This window comes from Tympanuchus pallidicinctus, unplaced genomic scaffold (assembly GCF_026119805.1).
Source record: "Tympanuchus pallidicinctus isolate F22 unplaced genomic scaffold, pur_lepc_1.0 scaffold23, whole genome shotgun sequence".
In the NCBI taxonomy this organism is placed as follows: domain Eukaryota; kingdom Metazoa; phylum Chordata; class Aves; order Galliformes; family Phasianidae; genus Tympanuchus; species Tympanuchus pallidicinctus.
The window spans coordinates 1755271-1777391 of NW_026294740.1; the positions used below are offsets into that span (position 1 = coordinate 1755271).

At 45.2% G+C, this 22121-nt stretch overlaps 1 protein-coding gene and 1 long non-coding RNA gene across 6 annotated transcripts in view; both read right to left on the reverse strand.

The window, feature by feature from the left end:
* Positions 1-22121, reverse strand: part of MYH10 (myosin heavy chain 10) — a 92797-nt gene that overhangs the window by 62938 nt on the left and 7738 nt on the right. For 4 of the 5 annotated variants that reach the window (XM_052688304.1, XM_052688302.1, XM_052688306.1 and 1 more), the window contains exon 3: positions 15658-15814. In XM_052688304.1, coding sequence (XP_052544264.1) covers positions 15658-15814 — 157 coding nt within the window. Of the gene's footprint in view, positions 1-13870; positions 13893-15657; positions 15815-22121 lie in introns of those variants that run through there. The other variant, XM_052688307.1, reaches the window with a different exon arrangement.
* On the reverse strand, positions 10242-13862 carry LOC128083260 (uncharacterized). The gene is made up of 2 exons (XR_008208002.1): positions 11922-13862; positions 10242-10600 (listed from the first exon to the last, which is right to left on the reverse strand). It is a non-coding gene; the product is annotated as an uncharacterized LOC128083260 (long non-coding RNA).

Here is a 22121-nt window from a genome sequence, read left to right on the forward strand (position 1 = left end):
TAGAAGAAACTGCAGAGTGAATGCAAAGTTAGTATCCTGAGTGGAGTGCAAAGGTAGCATTTCCCGACTGTAGTATTAGCAATGACGTTTTCTAAAGAGGTAATTCAGTTTTCCCTTTTTGTTTTCCCCAAAATAACTTCTCCACAATGCTGTCACTGCTGTTTGTCAAAAAAGATTCCTCTGCAGAACAGCTCTTCAGTTTATCACTTCTTAACCAGCCAGGAATACAGGTAGCGCTTGCCCTGAAAACAAAACCAGTTTGGCAGAAAGCAGTGAGCACAGGTTCCTGCTTTGTACCATTCCACGTTTTAGCTGTGGGTTTACCACACAGAGCTCGTGCTCACAACAAGCTAGGCAGTATCAATGAGTTTTTCATCGTAAAGATTACCTAAAAGTCCAGGCAGCTGCAGGTATCTTAACCTTACCAGAAACCTCAGCAAGTGCACAAAACCTCTTCCATTTTCTGTGTCCAGGAACCTGCACAGGCACATGTCACAAGGAAGCTGCCAAGCTCTGCAGTATGTTACTCCAAATTCATTCTCCTGTGTCCATCTGGACACAGCAAAGGGACTAAGAAAGAAAATTCATTTGCAGTTCGTTTGGTTTAGCTTTCCCCTCCCCAAATAAAGCAGTTTAATTAGGGTCTTGATTTCAAAGCAGCTGGTCCCTTCCTAAAGAGCTGGTCCCGTAGAGCACTGTCTAGCGTCTGTTTGGCCGTGTTTTGACAGAACTGAACTGCTGGGAACTCATCTGGGGCATGGAAGCACCACCACTTTACTGTGCTTACATGTGAAAATATTTTCACCAGGCTGTGCTGTTTTCTGTGATTCAATTTCAACACAAAGTGCAGCACTCAGCCCACAGAACAGATTATTATTATGACAGAGAATGAGATCTACCATCCGTTGCAGTGATTTTAATAGCCTTTGCTCTTGTTTGTTTGTTTTTAAAGCTGAAGTGGTTGTTCATGGAAACCTGTATACGTTATGAAAACAAATTTCCTTCTAAGTCTTGTGATTCTTAAAAACAGGCCCAAAACTATCATCTCTCCAGCAAGGCCTTCATGAGATAACATCTCACACCACCACGAGACAGAGACTTGCAGAAATATGCAAAGAGTAAACTCATGCAACAAATCCCATGGCGTATGCAGGCAAAATTCCAGGAGCAAAAAGCAGAACGAGTTTGGCTATCAGCTCCTCCAACCTTTATAGCAACTGAGACAGGGAATACAAGTCACTCACTTTCATCAATAGGACGAGCAAGTTTGGCATTTCCACTGCTCCATAGGCTTTCAGTCTGGAATGATGGATACTCTGGACAAAGGCACAATGCATTCTGAGCACATGATTTACCACACAATTTTAGCAAGGAGAAGCATCTGTGAGACAGGGTCAGTAACACTTTCTTCTATCAGTACCTGCCAGATAACTTCTGGTTTCTTTGGAAAATCCTCCCCTTCTGCTGCAGCAGCTCAGCTCCTGCCATCCCAGCAGCTCTGGGTGCTGCTCTGCTCCCAGGTGGAGGCAGCTCAGCTCACTAATCGAAGGCACTCATTTAGCACAAAGTCAATTTAATTCAGACGGATATAGGCACAGGGACAAGCAAGCAGTACGAGGGGATGAAGAAGAGAGCAAGTTGTTGACTCAGTTTGACCCACATCACAAGACCAACCCTTTGTTATTAAACAAACAGTGAAGTCCCATGGGAATCTATCACTCCAGAGGGCTGCAGCTTGGATTTAAATATATCTCAAGGTCTCCAAACAGCACTGAAGGTCGTAACATTCAAGCTGCATGGAAAGCTTACTACAGTTTTTCTAATTAGAAATACAAGTTCCAATATCATACAGAGCCTAAGAATAAAAACAAAATTTAATTACCTGCTTGCCAATATCTCTACAAAATAACACGTCCTTCTGAATGGAGGAATTAGGAAGCACAAAGACAACACAGTCTGACATTAGCCTTGGGCTAAAGTTCCCCTACTGCTGGAGATAGCCTGAGCTGCTGCCAATGTCTCTGCTTCCCCTGCTCCCATCCCCCGGTCCATTCCACTTTGGACCAGCAACCAAACATACAAGTCCTGCCAGTTCAAGCAGCTGAGCCAACCAATGGAACTTCACTTTCAAGCTGCTCAGCACCCTGACCAGCCTGTGCCACAGCACTGCTGCAATGAGTGCACAGAAGGCATGGAACCACCCGTCCCACCAGCAGCCTGTGCACTGCACTCTCCAGAGCCACCAGGACACTCAGTGCTCAGTGCTGTGCTGCTCCCAGCCAGAGGGCTCCTGCCACCAGCTCCTCCATCCCAAGCACGTCTGCACTGCACATCAGGGGCTGCGCTAGCAGACATTTTATCCTACTAAAATATATCTATAAAAGGAAAGAGAGCAGCCAGCACAAGGCAGATGTGGCAACGTAGAGCAAGTCTTTCCCTCTGGGAGCAGCTGATGGTTACATCAGTTGCAGACACCAAACTATTCAGAGTCTGGAGGCATCAGGCACTGAAGCACTGGTATCACTATCGGGTCTCCTCTTCCCCCCCATCCAGAAGCTGGCTCTCACTCCCAAGGCAAGAACCAAGTGCTGTGTTTAACACCTGACTGATGCAGGCTGCAGCCCTGGTAGGAACCACCTTGTCCAGTGCTGAACAGATCAAACTCTGAAGCTAAGGAGAAACATCAGAATACAAGGACAAGAACGACAGCTTTGAAAGCTATTATTTCCCCTAAAACCCCTAAACTTACTTCACTCATCTCACTGAGTACGAGGACAACAATTGGCACCTCCTCAAACAAAGCTGTTGCTTGGCTGCCAAACATTTGCAATATTTTCCTGAAAAATCTATCAATATAAACATTGGGATCTATTTTTTACTACACATGTATAGAAAATCAAATGGTTTGAGAGTTTGAATAGAGAAATGTTTTATTCCTCCCTTCCCTTCTGTCTCCAAGTTACAGAAGGATTATCCCCCCTACACACACCAGCCCTAACCAACCCCTGCTAACTCTGGGTAAGGTTCCAGATGTGCATTAAACGCATTTGTTGGGTAATTGGTTCAGGCAGGATGTTCAGAAAAGCCACTGCTCCAATCTAGAGTCCGCCTACAAAGGAATTACTGTATTTTAACAGAGCAGCTTTTCTTAAAAGCATGCCTTAGTTCTGCTGTGCTCACACTATGGTCATTCATAAAGTGGTAGAAGATAATCAAGCAGAAAAGGAAGAATCTGTCTTCAAGTTTCCTAGAAATATTCACAAGCAGTGGCACTGAAGGACAGAAACCAAACTACAGAGCACAGCTTGTGAGCAAATGAATGCCCACCCTCTGCAAGTGCCTTGCTCCCCTTCACTACACTGAAGTACAGCAGCTGCCCAGATCTGCCTTTCCCAACTCAATTCACAAGAAAGGCAGAGCCATCCGGGCCACAGCAAACTGCCCAACTAGAAAGCCAGGTTTTGAGCTATCATAATAACAAATACACATTCAAAACACTTCCACAGGCCTATTACCTGCTTCCAGAATTAATGCATCCCTCCCTGCTTTGAGATGACATTTAGTCACAGCCTTCATACAAACACTGACTGTCTTGCTATCCCTCCACCCTTTCCACACGTCCTTTCAGCATTTAATCCTTATTTAGGTAAGAACGTGAACAGAAGTGTGCAGTACAGGACGGCTAACTCCAGAGAAGAGGTGAAAGGAGACAAACGTGAGATTTAACCTTTTCCCAAGTCCTGTTAAAGACAAGGCCATGCAGTGCTGCACTTCCACCCTTCAGCCTGCAGGAACCTACAGACAGGGGAACTGCTCTCCATTGCAGCTACGCCGAGTGTCATCTCTCCTCAGCGCCACGATGATCCATTTCAATGCACCCTATTTATTTCTCCAGAGCGTGATGATGGGGAAACAGAGGGATTTCAATTTTAGATAGTACTTAAAATTCAGGTGCCATGGTCCATAAACAAAGAAAAGCTTGGTTACCTGGCTGATTCCCTTGTTTGTTGTGGATGTTGGGTTTGGAAGCTCTGTTGGTATTTGTCCTCTACTGCAGAGCAGCAGGCTCAAATATCAGACAATTCCAAGAGATTTAAAATTTGAATTCCTGACAGGTTTTATGAAAGTGGGTCACTGCCTACATCAGAGGGACCCTGCATGCACAGGGATTTTGCTGCTGAGGATTGGTAGGATTGGGTCGTAAAGGAGACAGGTGGTCTGATAACTTGCCATTCTTGAACTCCAAGCTTTGAGTAACCTTTGAATAACCAAGTCCTACTGGACTGCTAAGCACAGAAAAGGATCTGGTTACAGAGACGAAGCATGCCTTTATATTTTGTGTTTATCACTAAAATGTTGCCTGGATACTCCATAAACTATCAAACGCTTTACATCATGAAGTGACTTGCAACAAACATCTCCAAAAGCATAACACAGGAAGACTGACAGGCACGAGTGTTTTGCTGAGTACCTATCTTACTGCAGAGCAAATACACCCCAACACTTCTGCTCCTGGGAGATTCCTTCAGCAGCACTGCAGACTCTGTGTTTCACCTCTACCTTCAGCTGTGCAACACAGCTGAGTCGTGGTCGGCAGGGTACTTTCTGCAGCCTCACAGTTCATAGGAATACAGTACTTTGCCAACAACAGCCCATTAAACATGCAAGTGAATGTTTCAGAAAGCATGTAATTTGCCAACACTATGAAGCTGGCAGGTAAAGTTACAGCACCTCAATTTAAGCAGCCATTACGAACTCCTTAATGAACCTGAACCTCCACGTGGCCAAAGGATCAGAAGAGATCCATCCACCAGTGCCACAGGAGCCAAAGCACACCTCAGGAGATAACTCACTCCAGGAGGGCTCAGGAACTAAAAAAAGGAGAGGTGTCATTAGGACAAGCAGGAGAATCACAGGATTCTTCCACATACACACAGGTGCCACTGGAAGTTGGAAGTGATCTCTTCTCTTTAGGGAAGCAGGGATACACCTTGAAACTGCATTTACCCTTTTCTTCCTGCCTCGTCACCATCAGCTTAGTGACAAGCTGTAAGTTCTTATCTCCAAGTTGAATGGCTTTGAAACTGAGATCGAGGTGAACTTGCAGAGATTCTCACTTGTCCTGAAATGCGTAACACTGCAATTTATCCTCAAAGATGAAATTCAGGTGCACCTCTTTCCTCCCCTCCCCCCAGATACCAGTGGTTTTAAGATTAATAACAGTGCTTGGTTTGTTTTCAGCAGTGCTCACACTTGTCCCACAGAACACAGAACACCCCTGTGCCACCTCAGACACCAGGCCACAAAGAATTCCAGCACAACTCCTCTTCCATCACAACACCCTTCACTTCCAAGTGAAGACAGAACAGCACTGCTATCTCTAAAGCAATTACTAATTCCCGATCTTGTCTGTTTACTGTTTCTGACGTGGCACAACCAAGACAGAGGCACTGTCTGTTACATTTCTTCTACAGGAGTACAGTCTACAGGAGTAAGCACTGAGGCTCGTGGTCACAAGCCGCTTTTGGCAGTCCAGAAAGTCAATTCCTACCTCTTACTCCAAGGCTCAAGATGTGCCCAAGTCTTTCACAAAGGACTGAGAGAGGATCTCTTTGCTATGAAGGTGAGCACTGACAAAGGCACTGTGTGGATGTTTCTGCAAGTGGTGAAGTTTTAAAAAACAACAGAAGCAGCAAAAAAAAAAAAAAAAAATCAACAAAACTGTGGTTCTGTACCTTATTCCAAAAGGTGCCAGATTTGAGATAAATCACAACTGCCACGCTTCAGTTCTGCTTGCTGACCAACTGCCTTATGCACTGAGTTGATCATTAAATGAAGCATGGCAGAGGTGAGGCAAACCCCAGCAGGGCTCACCCCACTGCTGGCTGGGTGTGAGCACTTCTTGCACATCTCACAGCCACACATCACTCACTCGCTCACCCCAGAGCTCAGGCTGCTGCACAAGTGCTCCAGCACAGGCAGTGCAACCTAACAGCACCCAGCCCTGGGAAAACAAACCAAGCTAGAATTGAGACCATTTTAGAAGTTGAGTGTTAAGCATTTGCAATGTTAGCTTGAAATTACCCAAATTCCCAAATAAAAACTGTGACATTTATTTTGACTTGCTAGCCAGGGCTTAATCAGCAGAAAAGGAGAAAACAAATAGCTGCCAGACTGCATCCTGCCCACTTTGTGGGACCGTGGGCAGCTTCTCCATTATGCATCAGAAAGAATTTTTTGTCTAGTCCTCACCAAGTTTGAAGAAGCTCAAACAATGTTTTCACAGTCAGTGTTCCAGCAGTTTCACTTATTTCCATTAAGAGAGACTCCTGTATGTTTAATTTAGAAGTTAAAACCTATTTGCTAAGTACATGAAGAGAAATTAAGAGACAACGCATTCCTGAACAGATCCATTCAAACAGATGTGCATTTATCCTATCTAATGGGAAGCCAAATGCAAGCCCCGTGCAAAGGGCAGCTGCTGCAGCTCAGGAGGATTGCAGCACACAGCTGGCCCTCAGCACAGGGCAGCGCAGGGACAGCTTGCAGGACAAGGGCTGGGCCACAGCGTGCACAAGGGCTGCAGGCAGCAGGGATGGGACACAGCCACTGGCCTCCAGCAGCTCCTGTTTCCGCTTCACAGCCACAGCAGTGAGCAGTGAGAGGTCCCAGCCCATCAGGCACCAGGTTCCGGAGCTGCCAGGCCTCGCTTGTTCTGCTCACAGCTCTTCACATCACACACACAGGCTGCTCCCTGGCTCCCAATGAGCTTTCCCAGCAGAAATGAGCAACTCCTAAACCTTCAGCTGGGGCCATCCCTATGCTTACTTCTCAGCGATATTTGCATACTGCTTAACAGTAACCTAAGATTAGTGGTAGCTGGCAACCGCAGGCTGAAAAGGGTTTATTTGGACTGCAGAGTGCTCAGCATAGCAGTGGTTTCTAATCTCCAGCAACCCCGCTTAAGTTGCTCTGCTTCCTCTGCAGCACAATTTTGTTTAGACAAAGATTACATTGTCAACTGAAACAATAACTCAAGGAGGTCCTTTGACAGTAATATCTGCCACTGAGGCTCACTAATTCACTTTTGCTCCTCTCCCTCCCAAACAATTAAGCAGGCACAAACCACTGAAGAGAACTGGCTATGAACCAAGTGGGCTCTTCCTGAGTTACTCCATTCTGCCTGAACTCCGCAGGTTTGGAAAGAGAGCAGAGGACTTTGCTGGGCTTTCTGACTGTAACAGGAAGTTGAGCAGTTGGGTTTTCATCCTCAGTCACAGAGGGGACAGGACACAGCCCAGAGGCACATCCCACACCAGCACAGTAACTGGGATAAGTGGAGCTGACCTCAGTGCATGGTTTAGCAGCTGCTGGATTGCAGCTGTAGATGCTTCTCTAATGAGTGTTTTCTAGGATCCATAACAAATCTTTTGAGGGCCTTCACCTCAAAATATCTGATGTCTCAGATGCAGTGCATGGACTTACTGCGGCTCTGCTCTCTAGCAATGAAGTTGTTACTTTTAGAATCACTGATCACTGTAACAAAACAGTGTCCTCAGAGAATATTTAAGAGCCACTGTTACTGTCTTGTAAGAGGTTTCAAGAGTGGATAGCTCAGGAGATGCCCCCCATTTCAAGGACCAGCAGCCCCTAACAGCCAGCTGCAAGCAGAGCCCTGCCATGTCACAGCACAGCTCCAGCCATGGCTGCCTCCGCACGCAGGGCACAAATAAGCACTGACTTAGCAAGACAGGAGTTCTGTCTCTGGTCCATCACACTCCAACAGCAGTTTTTCAAGAAGCACAGAACTCCAGCAGCCCTACATCCTGAGACATGGCTGCTACCATTTAGCTGCCCCGTTAAGAAATGTTTTCTCATTGTTCTGCACGTCACTTGTGATTGCCAATTAATGACCCTTTGTTCTCACATAGGAAGAGATGGGTGGGAGATGTGAGCACCATTCCCCCTCCCTGTACCATTTCAGATGTAGGCTCGTTCTGTTTGACCTCAATTATCATTCCCATGCTGAACACAGTTTTGATAACTTCAGCTGTTCTTTAAATATTTTCCTGACTTATTTCCTCTCCTCCCAAAGGAGGGAAAGGCTGGAGCAGCACAAAGCACCGAAGGTACAAATGTCAAGTTTGGGGCAGCAGTTTTAAGTTCAGGGCAGTAAAGTGTTTTCCACTTTGATCCTATTCTCTGATTTTTAACCATTGCTGCACAATTAATTTAGATTGCTACAGATCTGTTTCACCCCACAAGCTCCTGCCAAAGCAGTGAGAGCTCCAGCACTACCATATACTACGATATTCCTTATCGTACACCTCGTGTGTGGCCTCTGCTGTGAGCCGAGGTACAGCCCTTCGTCCTGGGCTCCTGTTTTCGCTGTCCTAAAAAAATAAATCCACATAAGCCAAGTGTCATCTTAGAATCACTTTGCATTTTGCAGGCAAAAAAATCTACAAGCAAGGGGCCTGAACGCAAGCACAGGTTGGTTTATGTCTCCAGCAGTGACCCTGCCAAGCCACAGAAAGCAGAGAACAAGGGATAAGATCAGCCACATAACCAGATCTATACCTACATGGGGCCTTCCCTCACACTGCAGTTACTTCAGAGCCTGTGCTTATGATAATTACCAAAATTACATTTGAAAACTCACGTGGGTTGTTATCAGATGACCTCCTGTCCACTCAGATTCATTCACAGATCAGTGCGTTTGAGAGGCACGCTCTCTCCCTAAAAAACCTTTCTGAGTCTTTATGCCCACACCACCTCACGTACGCACACACTCCTGTGTAGGCCAGCTGGATACTTTGGAACAGGTTCCACCAACACGTTGAACAGACATCATGCATGCCACTATCATATCTGCAGATCTGAAAGAGAATCTCAGAGACAGCAGCTAACATCTGGGTGCTGGGGCAGCACTGTGCCCAACATCCACACGCAGCCACAGCGAGTAGGTCAGCGGTTCCTTCTCCGTGCTCAGAAATCTGGTGCTTGCAGTCTCACTTTCCTTTTCTTTTGAGTTTCCTTGTACACATAAGCTGATGGTCTTGCCAGCACTCTGAAAAAGCCTTGGAATAAAAGAAACCTGGTGCCCCTGAGAATGGAAAGCCAGAAGCTTCCATTTGGCCAAATGCCCGGAAGCACCAAGGGCAGACAAGTGAATGGATACTAGATGATGCCATCACTCCTGATTAGGAAGCTAGGGAAGCACTGAAAGCTTGCACTGAGATGCACTGATAGTCATGTTGGTGATGAGAGCCTTGGCTTACTGGAGACAAAGAACAGAAGAACACTCACCATTCCTCTCTGCTAGCTAAGAGCTCGCAGTTGCTCCTACTTCTTGTTTCTGTGCCAGAACACAGCAAGAACATTTAATAAATAGGAGGGTGGATAAAAAAGGAGCTACTGCAATTGCTACTGCTGCCAGTTCCAGCACAACTGGACTCTTCGTTCAGCACTCCAGAGGAACGCAGACATGACTGACCAAAAAAATGACTGCATGCATCACCAGCAGAGCTGCTGTAAGCAAAGTGCTCTCAGGAACACCATTCATTGAAGCTTTTGCTGTGCAGGAAGTAATATCTTCATTTGTGGCATCTGAAGGATAAAACCAAATAAGAAAAAAAAAAAAAAAAGCAGAAAATAGTTTATTTCACATCCACCCTGAAATAAAGTTTGATCTAAACTAAAACTGTGGAATAGAGTTTTACCAGAAGCAGGTGCTGGCTGAGTAATATGTACAAATGAATCATCTCACGAATGATTTCATAAGTTGGATGCACTTGCTCTTGAATTCCTGTCTGCCTGCCACCACAGTCACAAACCAGCCATGAGCTCAGCCTGCTCTGCAGATCTTCAAGCTCCCATCGCTTGGTCGCAGCGCTGACCAGAAGGCTCAGGCTGGGCTGTGCAACACGGCGCCTCGGGGGAAGGGGCAGGGAGAGTTGCCAAAGCTCCTTCTTGAAGGCACGCCAAAAAAATTAACAGTCAACCACTTCAAGTAACACTTCTAAGGAACTGAGAGTTAAGAAAACAGCAGTTCACTCTAAATACTATTATGTCTAATTAAGTTTGTAACCTGAGGTTGAGCTCCAATTAGAGCAGAGATCCAAACACATTTTGACACAGAAAAAGACAAAGGTTAAGAACTGTTGTCCAAGTACTGCAGTACTGAAGAACTTCATACATTACTAAAGGTGAGAAAAAACACGTGGTACAGTACAACCTCATTCTAACAGCGAGCATCATTAAGCTTTATTCAATAATTGCTATTGACATCATTCAGAGATGTGCTAATATGGCACAAAGTCATCAAAACAGCCTCAGCTGAAGCAGATCTGATACCAAGGAACAAAGAGGTGAGGAGAAATGAAGTACTGCACCACAGGTTCAGCTGACAGAAGCATTTCTCATTTTCCTTCAAATTCAGGAATGAGGCAGAAGACTGTTTCAGCATGATGGATTTCAGTTATTCTGCTTCAATTCTTCCTTCACGATTCTCCATCCCTCTTTCCAGCCATTAAAAATCATCGTATATCACATTTCCATGTTATTGTCACACAAATATTCACATTCCACACCAGCCTGGCTGGATAAAAGGAAAACACAAAGCAGTGCAATGATAAGGAGGCCCAGAAATCCCTCCCATCACATCTGCCAAGCAGTCAGCTCTGTTCAGTTCCTGCCATCCAGCACTTTGTGATGAGCTCAAGAACTCTGAGGTTTTGATAACTCAAAAAAGATACTGTGAAAAACAACATTAATTGCACATTTAACAGGTTTGATGTGCTGTTCCCACCATGGAGAACGCTAGCCAGGCTCTTCACTCTCACAGCAACCTGTCCCTGCCACCTCAATATTCAGTAACACACAGAAAAGAATTGCCACGTTTTATTCTAAATTATTTCATACAATAAAAACACTTCCCAGAAGCATTTCAAAGGGAATTAACTGGAGATGTAGGTCAGTGTGCTATTTTGCAGGGAGCAGCAGTGGCAGTGCCAGCTCCTCCAGCACCGAGCACCCCCCTCACCTATTGCACAGCTTCTGATAAAGCTCCCCTGGAACAGGATTAAAGCAGTCTGAAAATACCAGTGCTAATTTAGGGCTGACCAAGACGTCCTCAGGGAAACGGCATAGAAAGGAGAGACTAAGCATAATTATACAAGAGTAATATTAGCAGGCAAGCAGGTCTTCAGCAACCAGAAGCAAACCAACTCTGCCTCAATACATCCTACAATGTATTTTCTTCAGATTCAGTGAATAAAGAGGCATAAGAAGACAATGCCACACTTCCTCAAAAAGTACAGCAGGAGAGGAGAGCCTCGCATGGGAAAAGCACCAGAGGAAAGTTATGTCAGTGCTGCCTGCACAATCAGGTCAAGCCTCTTCTGTTAAAAAAGGAAAAAAAAAAAGATAGTCATAGAGGAATTAGCAGTCAGAATTCATTTCCTAAAGAAAATCCTAGCTCCTATCCATATTTCTGCTGCTCATCGCCTGTACGTTGCAGAGGAACACAGCAAGTCTTACAAATTGTATTACCAAACAGAATTAAGGTCAATGTTGTCACAGGGATTAGGACACCAATTCCTTATGACCATGTCAACCGCCCAGCAGCTTTGAAAAGCTCTGCCCAGGATTCCTTAGTGAAGCATGCCAACCCCAGCCCTATGCATGAATGCATAGGATTTCTGTCTAGGGCCAAACAGCTTCAATAAGCCGGGAGCCCCTGGGTTATGTGAACTCACTGCTTCAACTTCACATTAAGAAAATGAAGAGAAAGCACAAGGGAAATCCACTAAATCACCTGTGAAGTAGCACTTAGCCTCCCACCACAATGCTTTGAAAACTAATTAGTAGGGGAGGCAGAGGGGAAATCCAGCATGTAAAGCAGAATTGCAGGTTATTACCTTCTGAGGTCAGGACAGCAGGTAATGAGTGCTTCCGGAACAGAGACCTGGGCTGCGGCAGTCGGAGCGCGCCGCGTCCCGCCTGGCACTCACAGGCTGCCTGCGCTCAATCTTTACTGCAAGGCTTGCAGAAAGTCAATGCTTATGAGATCAAGCAATCACTGAGATCTGCTTTTCCTTGCAAAGCTCGCCTCAAATCCTCAGCACATCACAGCTGCACCAGCACTGAACTGGCCAGCTGCAACACAGCCCTAAAAATGATTTTTCCACTTCCTTCTTTCTTGTGTGGAATTAGTGTAAGCTGTCACATCTCTCTGCAGATTATTATTTGCTCTCAGAAACGAGAAACCGGGCTTTCTGAGCATATTCTGCTTCCCCTGCTCTTTCCCCTCCTTCCCCCTTTGTCCTCCTCGACTAACAAATTCCAAACCGAATTCCAGCCCATTCTGCTTCCCACTGGAGGGCAAGATGAGAGCTGACCTGCGATGACAGCTCTCCCAAACAGGAAATTCTTCACGGGGATGAGCGCAGCAGCAGCTTTATGCTGGCAGTTTGCAGCACTCCCCACACACAGCCTTGCTGTAAGAGTGCTGAAGTGCAACACGCAGTGCACATCACCAGCTTAACAAAATGGAGCACTTCAGCAGTGCCTAAGATGACGAGCACCTATTCAGACGCACACGCATCAGTTCTGTTTCTGCTGATCAAAAAAACCCTCTGCTTTCACAACCTATTTTTTTTTCTTTTTGCTTAATATTAAGGCTCACACAACACACGAACCCTCAGCTCAGCAGAAGAGTGAAGTCGATCTCTCATCATCATGAGCTCTGAATGAATGGCATAAAAGGGCTGAACTACCGAGTAGCAGTTTACTTGTTGCCCTTTACTACCAGCACACAGGAATTGTGTTGTAAGAAATCTGGTTGTTTGGACACAGCTCAGGTCCAAGTATCCTGGTGATCAGCATAAACACATTTCACCAACACCTGGAAAATTAGTAGCTATGATTACGAGAAAAGTAAACATGATTACACTGCACAAAATACCACTGAGCGGGCCAGGAAAACACAGCCAACCCGCTTTCATTGGCCTAAATTAATGGTTAAGGTATTCTCTGAGGTTATGGTCATATTACCCAACGAAACAGCATTCCTATGGCTTCAATCTCAGTTTTGAATCCTAATAATTAAATTCCAGAAGCCAAATTCTGGACACGGTAGTCATCTATATCAAAAGAAACTACAGTAGCACAACAATTATTTGCAGTAGTACTGGAATAACAACTCTCTACCCCCAGTTCACTCTCCCTTTGCCATCCTATCTACACCTCCCAAAGCAACTGCATGCACAAACCAGGATGGGAGCTACAGAAACAGTTTTACAGCCACATTAGCAACTGCTGAGAAAAAGCACCGTTGTCAGACTATGCTTAAATAAGGCTGTGTTAGTGGAGACCACTCATGACTTCACCTGAAGTGCTGCAATGAAGACAGCTAGCTCTTGGTTAGACCTAATCCTACTAGCCAAAAGCTTCCAGTACAAGTTTCCTGTTCCATTAGTTTATGAAAAAGTCTAGAGCAAAATGTAAGGAATAATTAGATTAAGGAAACTGAACTGTATCAACTCCTCAGCTATGAAGAAAAACCTAACTGTCCCTACCAAGTGACAGGCACATCCCACACTTGGTTTTGTACTGCAAACTGGCAACCAAAAAATAAGTTGAATACTGTTACTGACTCCTACTATTAAGGTAAGTACTAGTTGATACTGAAAGATTAGATAAACTGCAATTGTAACAGCTGAAGGTATTTGTAGGCTCAAACTGAGCTCCCTCGAGCACTGCTTTGCTCAGCAGGTCCCATCTAGAGGCCCTGCAACCAAAGCCCAGCACTGAGCAGCAGCAGAGCAGCCCCTCCCTTCCACTTCTCCCACTTCACACAAATGCTCACCAGCCATTCTCATCACAGCCCATCGCTGCTTCACAAGAATATGAGAAGCCAGGCAAATCACCAATACAAACAGCCATGCCTCATAGTTCAGGCAAATATCTCCAGAGCTCTGTACTCCACCTTTCTCCTACAGCACAGCAATGTCTGTGAACAATTCACTGAGGGCACTACAAAAATCAGAAGCTGTGCTGCTTTTTCCCTTCCTCTGGAGGTCTCTTCTGATCTAACCCGATTAGGCAAGAACAATTTGCTAAAGTAAAATATTTGCCTGCTGTATAACTGCCAATACCTATTCCTGAGCTCTTACTTATCCTTAGCAAAGGAATTGTGAAGGCAAACCACCAACAGAAAGTTCACTGCCTGATTGCAATCGCTTGCAAAAATAACCAGGGAACAATTCCATACAGGTGAAGGATACCAGAAACACGTTGTTAACCTTGAAGAAATCATTCTGTAACACGTTGGTCCTGCTGCACAGCCCCCAGCTATTTTAATTCCAATCCACACCCTCATTCTTTTAAGAGAGGAAAATTCACACTATCAAAATCACAAAGCAAGTAAGCACTGAAAAACACAGAAATATATCAGTATGAAAAGAAAACAACTGTAACTAAACACAGACTGTCATATGAAAGCTTTTTTTTTTTTTAAACCTAGTTTCCTAAATTCAGGACAAAATTTGTACATCCAGCAAGAAGTCCAGAGACACAAATTGGTACTGGGGAACAGATACACAGAGAGCATCTGAGCCTTGAGAACTACTGATGTGGACTTACACTGTGTGTATGCATACAACCCCAAAGTCTGCACTTGTCTTCCAAGTTAGGAAGACTCTGATCTGAGTTGTGAGAGGTTCATGTTGTGCTGACAGGCTGTAGCTTCTCTTCCAGCCACACGTGCAGCAGAACACAGCACGTTTTTCAGGCCTCTCTCTGTCCTACATGCACTTCTCTAGATAGAGCAAGCTGGTGTTTCTGGATCAGTAAGGTATCCCCAGCATAAGCCATGAACCAGTGCAGACAGCACCATCCAACACTGTGTCAGTGCAGTTGTACAAGTTTGATGCTGTTCTTTCAACATACTTACCACACAGTGGTGTTTATTTCAATGCATTTATCTGCCAGATGCTCATTTTCCAAAATTCCAAGTGCCCACCATGAAGTTGCTCACTTTGCTACAGATGCACCTCACGTGAGTTTGGTGGTAAAAAACAAACCTGGATCTTCAAGGTGAAGCACCTGGCTGCGTCTCACTGTCATTTCAGACCATTACCTCCAGTGGCCAAGATGTCACCATTTTTAAAGGAGCACAGAAACAAGCCATTACACCTCAGCTTCCCCCTTTCATCGCACTGTCTCATTCTCACTTCACTCAATGCCAGGGCACTTACAACTTTTGACATCAATCTTATCTCTTTTTCTTTTAGAAGGGAGTGTTTCCATTACAACTTCCAGTGCCCCCAGCTGGCACAGCACACCTCCTACTGGCATCCATTTGCTTCTGAGCCGTAAGGCAGACAAACACACCGATGAGGGGTCAAGCTCCAAGTTACTTCTGGTCTAAAAGCTGAAGTCTCTAGGTAAGAGAGCATTCTTTTTTTTCTTTTTTTTTTTTCTTTTTTTTTTTCTTTTTTTTTTTTTTTTTGAGTACAAGAGGAAATAGAGATTGCGTTAAGAACTACAACACAGCAGGAAAACACATTGCTAAACTTCCAAAGCTCGGGAGCTTTAAGTGCATGGAAGAGTTGAGACTCACGGAATGACTGTAAGAAATGCTGACGCCCTTACCTTGCAGCATGCATCTGTAGGCAGACTCGGATATGGCATAAATGTGTGGTGGCATTTCGTGGCGCTTCTTCCCTCTGTACATCTCTATGATGTTCTCTGAGTAAATCGGGAGGTTCTTGTACGGGTTTATAACTACGCAGAACAGCCCTGAATAGGTCTTAAAAAAGAAAAAGAGGTTTCATTAATCAACAAAGAATTGAATTAGAAACACGAGGAGCAAGACGTTTTTCACAGGCTATTTCGGATTTCTCTTAGAGCAAAATTAAGGTCCTTTCTGTTGGAGAACTTTAAGTACATGCTATCCTCAGACCGCTGGTTTATAGTTCTGTTACAAAGCTCTTTAATTACCTGCATTAAAAGTCATTTAAAGATAATCAACGTAAATAAACATTGAAGTGGAACATCTGATCTCCTTCCCACAGATATTTAAGTCTCTTTTCTACTTATAAAGTTAAAGAATTAAGGGCACCTTTTGATGTTCTACTCCTTCAGTAACACGCCTGCTAAAGTATTTTCATTTTTATACTTGGAAGAACTGCAATATTGATTTACCCTATAATCATCCTCTAAAAACTGTTAAATTAAAGGAAAAAAAAATCAAGAGCTTACAATAGAGAACAGTGATTTTACCTATCACACAACACAGAGGAGAAAAATAACTACTAAATATCTCCAGAGTTATTGCACTGACACAGAAATGTACACTGCACTGAGACACCACTTGTGCAAGGCCAGAGTTTAAAGAAGCAAAGAGAGGACATCACATTCTTCACACATTCTTTAGCTGGGACTGGCAGCGGTTGATAAGGACAGAGAGCAGAGACTTTGTGCAAGAGCAAACCCTATTATTTAGGCTAATGTATCATTATTCTATTATGTAACTTGAATAAGGAAAAAGCCTATTATTCCCAACCACTATTCTTGCTATCCTGCTGTTTTCCTACGATGCCATGTCTTCCTTCTGCAGAGGCCCAAAGCAATCTCCTCCTGGAGATGCTGCTCCTTCCATTCCCCCATCCTGGGCACAGGGCAGCAGGCACTGCAGACAGCGTTCTGTCACCTGCTTTTAGAGCTGATACTGAACAGAAATCATCAGAGCTGCCATCATATCAAAACATTCAAGTACAATTTTTACACTGCTCTTTGAAGTCACTCGTATTGAGGCGTTTCTTTTTTACTGCTACTGAAATTGAGTGTACACTGCAAGCGATACATAGGCCCACATTTGCACATGAATTAAGTATCAAGATGACTTTGGAACAGTTCAACCTCTGCTCTACAGAAGTTATCACACGTAAGTGATCTACATAAACATCAGCAGTTGCACATATCAATATACAGAGATGGAAAATAATCAGTCCTCCCTTTGCCAGTAGGAGGATATGCAAACATGGACTGGCTGCAAGGGCCTGAGTAACAAAGGCAAGGTAACAAAAAGACAACTTCGTGCACTGCCAGAAGAAAGCTCGTGTCATCTCCCTCAACTGAGGCATCCGAGGCATGAGAATGGCTCCTCCCCTTCCTAAACCCACACCTGGTGTTGTTTCCTTATGAAATTAAGATTACTGGAAAGATTTTCTTTTATACCAAGTTCTGAAAGCACATTTTAACACCATTAGCATCTTTAGTACCATGGGAACGTTAGCAAGAGAGAGCAACTGTCTTCTGCCAGAGGCAACAAGCATCTCTGTGGGTCAGGAAGACTGCCTTGTCTTCACAGACTGTTAGAAGAGGGGTAGCTATTGCTAGCCAGACTTCACTGACAGCCACTGGGGGCCTACGTAGTATTAAGCAGACAACACAAGAATCTTACAGCATTTTTTACTTCAAAAACAATTTTTATTTGGAAGAGGAGGAACTTTATTCCTTCTGCACAAAGGATCCTGGAAGTACAGGCAGAAGGCCATCTCTGAGCCAGGAGCTATCAGTAAAGGAAAAGAACTTGGTGTTACATCAGATGTCCTGACTGGAAAGGAATCTCTGCTTTGTTCTGATATGCTGGATGATAAGAAGTGCAGTGCCTTACCTAGCCAAATATCTTTGGGAATAACGTATGTATTTCTCAAGAAAGGAAACAGATGTTATCAGGTCAGTTGACCCAAGCACAAAGAACAACTTATTATTAACTCAACATAAGCAAAGGGCCTTTGGTGAGAGTGCAGTCCCTCTCCGGCCTCCCTTCCAGCCCTACCACCACCCTCCCACCAGCACTGCTGCCCTGGCAGTGACTTACGAGCGGGCACTGCCTCTTGGAGGACAAATTCCTAAAAGAATTGGTTAGTAATAGAATGAGCTGCCTGACCAAATGCATCATGGCCACTAGTGAGATCATAATGGAGAGGGAAGGCAGGACGGTTATTTTAATAGCACGGTTCAGCTGACCAAGGAGCCAAATGAGGTCACCCGCACTCATCTACAAGCAGTACCAATAGCATGAAGACATCAAAAGATCACCATAAATCTCTTTATCATTCCAGCATTCAAGCAGCGATAGCAAGAAGTAAGGCACGTATTTATCCACCCATCCTGCAACCACCAGCTTCAAGTCAGCAAGGAAATGCAGCACAGCTGCTGCTTGCTATGGTCACTTTGGACGACGAAGACCAGCTCACTGCTGACTGCAGATGAGATCTGGTCATGAGAAAAGAATTCCTACAGCCAGGTCAGCTCCCAGTTCTGCCCCAGCACATCCTCCCATCACTGCAGCCACACGGAGTTATTAGGCATCATCCAGTGCAGCTCATTCATACAGGGTGGTTCTGGAACCCTTCACCCAGCTCCACCTGGGCCCTGCTCTGCTATCCAGCTCCACAGACCTGGGTTCACCTCTCTGTGATACACCTTACCCAGGATGCAGCTGTCTAACTAACGCCCTATAAACACAAACTTAGCAAGTTTCTGAGCTCTACTGATGACACCTAACCTGGAAGCCTTTCCAGACCACCTCCCAGTGCAGTAATTGCTAGGATCAGAGAATCTGGAACGACCCCAATAAGCAAATGAACTATTCACCACTTTCACCAATGCTGAGGTTCATTCATTTGGAGGATAAATTTGTATCACTGACCACTAAATCTCCACCATAAGAGAGCTCTTCCACACGCAGTACCACAAACCCAGCCGTCCTGCTGCCCTGCATACCTGTCACTCAGTTCACTCTCCTGCCCTTTCCCTGCAGAATTTGAAGTCACACTTCTTTCAAAACACCACAATGCTACAGAGATTCATTTATTTGAGGAAAGATGGCACCAAGGTCCCCCAAAGGAGAGACAACATGTAACCTGAAGGCAAGATAAATAGGTTGAGATTGTTTAAAATGTTTTGATGAAGTCCTTTGTGACCTGCCAGAGGAAAATACATATATTTACACCTGCCTTACAAATGGACGCCCTGCTCAATGATCAGCCCCAGGCAGCTGCTGCAGGTGCCCAAAGCTTTCAGACCCAGGCAGGGCAGAGTGATGCCCTGAGCCTCCTCTGCTTCCCAGGGCCCAAACTCTGCCAGCAGACCAGAATGAGAATTGAGCACTGTAGAGCTACAGCAACTGTCCTGGATGAGGAACCAGACTTCAAGTTTCAGCTTACAGGGTTAGGTCTGTATATTGAAAAACTGAAGTATAGATGCTTACTCACCTTAGGACTGTGTGATCAGCTGCAAACTAAGCCAGCTGCTTGAAACATATTTCTGCTTTGCACAGGAACAGGATATAGACAGTATCGAGCAACAGCAACGCTGCCTGCTGGAATGCATGCTCTCCAGGCAAGGCTCCAGAGACAAACAGTAAAGCAGGGCTCTGACAGTGCTGTATACAAACTCTCCTTCAGGACACTAATTGTGGCGTTTGAATATTCCCAGATGCTTACAAGCTTTAATCCAGTAATATATCACTTAATAATTTGGATTTTGGTATGCAGCCCCAGACTGCAGAGCTCAGCCTGCTTGCAGAGGCCTATCTGAAAGCTACGGTACATTCCTAGCAGTAAGCAACCTGAGAAAGAGCCAGGCATACGTATCTGTCAGACATCGTGCATCATCACTTGTCTCTTGGAGAGCAGCTTACCAGTGCCACACAGGTAACAGAAGAGTTACCTCTCACTTTATCTGAACTCTTCAGACACAAAAGAAAGTTTCAACTTGCAGACTACAGGATCACTGCCACTGATTGGTACCAGTGCTTCAGAGCAGGAAAGGTTCCCCAGTGCTGTCTTTCCTTAAAGCCACATGAAAACATCACTGTGTGTACCTTTACAATGGCAATAATGCCCAAACCTTTGTACAGCTCCCTAGCTTAACAGTCCAGCCTTGCAGTTCTTCTGTCAAGGAAAATGCTGTTATGATGGCTAGGTTGGTGCCTCCTGCTGCAACACCAGAAAAAGGCCTCTGTAAAGAGTGGTTTCAGAGCACATCAGCAAGATGCAGGTCAGTTCTCTAAAGGGAGAAATGGAACAGTTTGCCTTGCTGCAGTACCCAGGCTCAATGTTTATCTGCAGCTCCTCAAATGCAGGAAGTGATAGACATAGTCCACTACTACATCAATAATTAAGCTGAAATAAGCTTCTAGGCATCCCCTACTGTTAACTGCAGTGTAACCCACTAGTGTCTTGCCTAGAAAACAAGACCTGTATCCCATGTTTGCAAGTGGCCCATCCTCCATATAGGAAAGCTGCAACATCACATCATCGTCCCCTTGTCCAGTTTTACCTTCTTAGGTTGCACAGCTGCTGCCTTTCACTCTCCACACCTTACTTAAGCCTCTGAGCTGGGTGAGCCTCTCACAGACAGCCTGCCTCCCCTACTCACTGAGGTAACCTGAAATTCACACTGTACAGAATGGGATGGAGCTCCTCAGCCCCTGAGAAGCCAGAAGCTGTGGCCTGGAGAGGAACACATCCTCCACCACGCGCAGCTGCAGCCCAGCCAGCATCTGGCACATCACCATCACCCCCAGCCCAAGCTCCCCAGTCAGAGCACTTGGCAGCCTGGCACCTGAATTAACCCAGATGTCTGCACAAACTCTAGCTAAAACAACTCAGTCCTACTGGCATCCAGCAAGCAGAGGTCAGAGACACCAGCAAGGGTGAAAGACACAGCAGGGCAGCAGGAGTCTCAGCCTGACAGAAGCTGGGCTGGACAAGGACAGCAGCCCTGGCCGCTACTCAAACAGCTGAAGGGCAAGATCTCCGTGGGGATGACAAAGGGAACACATATACAGCTATTAAAGCAAAAACACTGCCCAAACTGCAGAACAGCATTGTCTACAGATGTTCTCTGCAGCCGACGCTGCAGACAGGGAGCTCAGTGGCACTACACTGTCAGTACACACATTTACAGGCTTCAGACTGTTTAAAAAGAGAATAAACAATGTAATTTGGCAGCACAGGTTATGCCCCGCTCAGAGCTCCCCACTCAGACTGACAGCAGTGCCACTGAGCACAGTGCAAGTGCCCCAACCATGCCGAGCCTCACAGGGGAAAACATGATCCCAGCTCACAGCAGTGCAGTGCAGTATTAATATCCCCTAGCAGGCTCTGCAGGGCCGTACAGCAGCACCCAGCCCACCTCAGGCTGCCTGCTGCAGGCACTGGGTTCAAAAGGCTCTGCTGGATGGAGCACTCAGCTGAAGAAAGGCACTGTGTTACCAGTCCATACCCAAACTACCGCATCGCTGTGGGCTGCTACCACTGCTAAAGGAACCAGAGAATACATCAGACCTTGTATTCCTTCTTGTGTAGGGATGAGAGATTTTAGTACACCAAGAGTCTACTTGATCACGTTTGAGTCTTCCACAAACCTGAATTAATCTAAAAACAACTTGAGGTCAAAGCAGTCATCAGTTTGAACCCAAGCACTGCTGCGTGCTATCAAGTACCAGAGCCCACACAACTGGGTCATCTTCATGGGAAGTGAAGGTACAGACTCGAGATTCCTGCAGGGTCTGTTGTTAGCAGTGTGTTACAAAGTGATCTGCAGTTCTCCCAACTGGACCAGCACAAAAATTGAAACAATTAGAATACAGCAGCTTATATAATTACACTGACTGCTCTAGGTTATGCTCTGGCCTCACAGGAGCAGTGGCGTAAGAAGAAACAGGTTACAGCTTGAGACCTGCTCTGCACAGCAGGCCCTGGAGCTGGGGACTGTAGCTCCTTTGTCATTTTCTGCCCCCTCTTCTGCTAAATAAAATGGAAAATATAGGGAAAAAAAAAATTGGGCTGCAGACCAATGATGGAGATAATACTTGCAATTCTAAGAAATATCTACAGAAGTGTTTGTAACCACAATAGCGAGCATGTTTTCTTCTTTGCTGCTAGGAGAAAGCAGCATATGCAGAGAGCAGTAATTAGCAGGAAAGTTCCAGAAGCCCTTGGAGTTGCACAGCTTCCAACCCTTTTGGAAAAGTCTTTGCTAAAATGAAACTGAGTGGTGGGTGGTGAAAGCGATCCATATTTTGAGTTCAACAGACT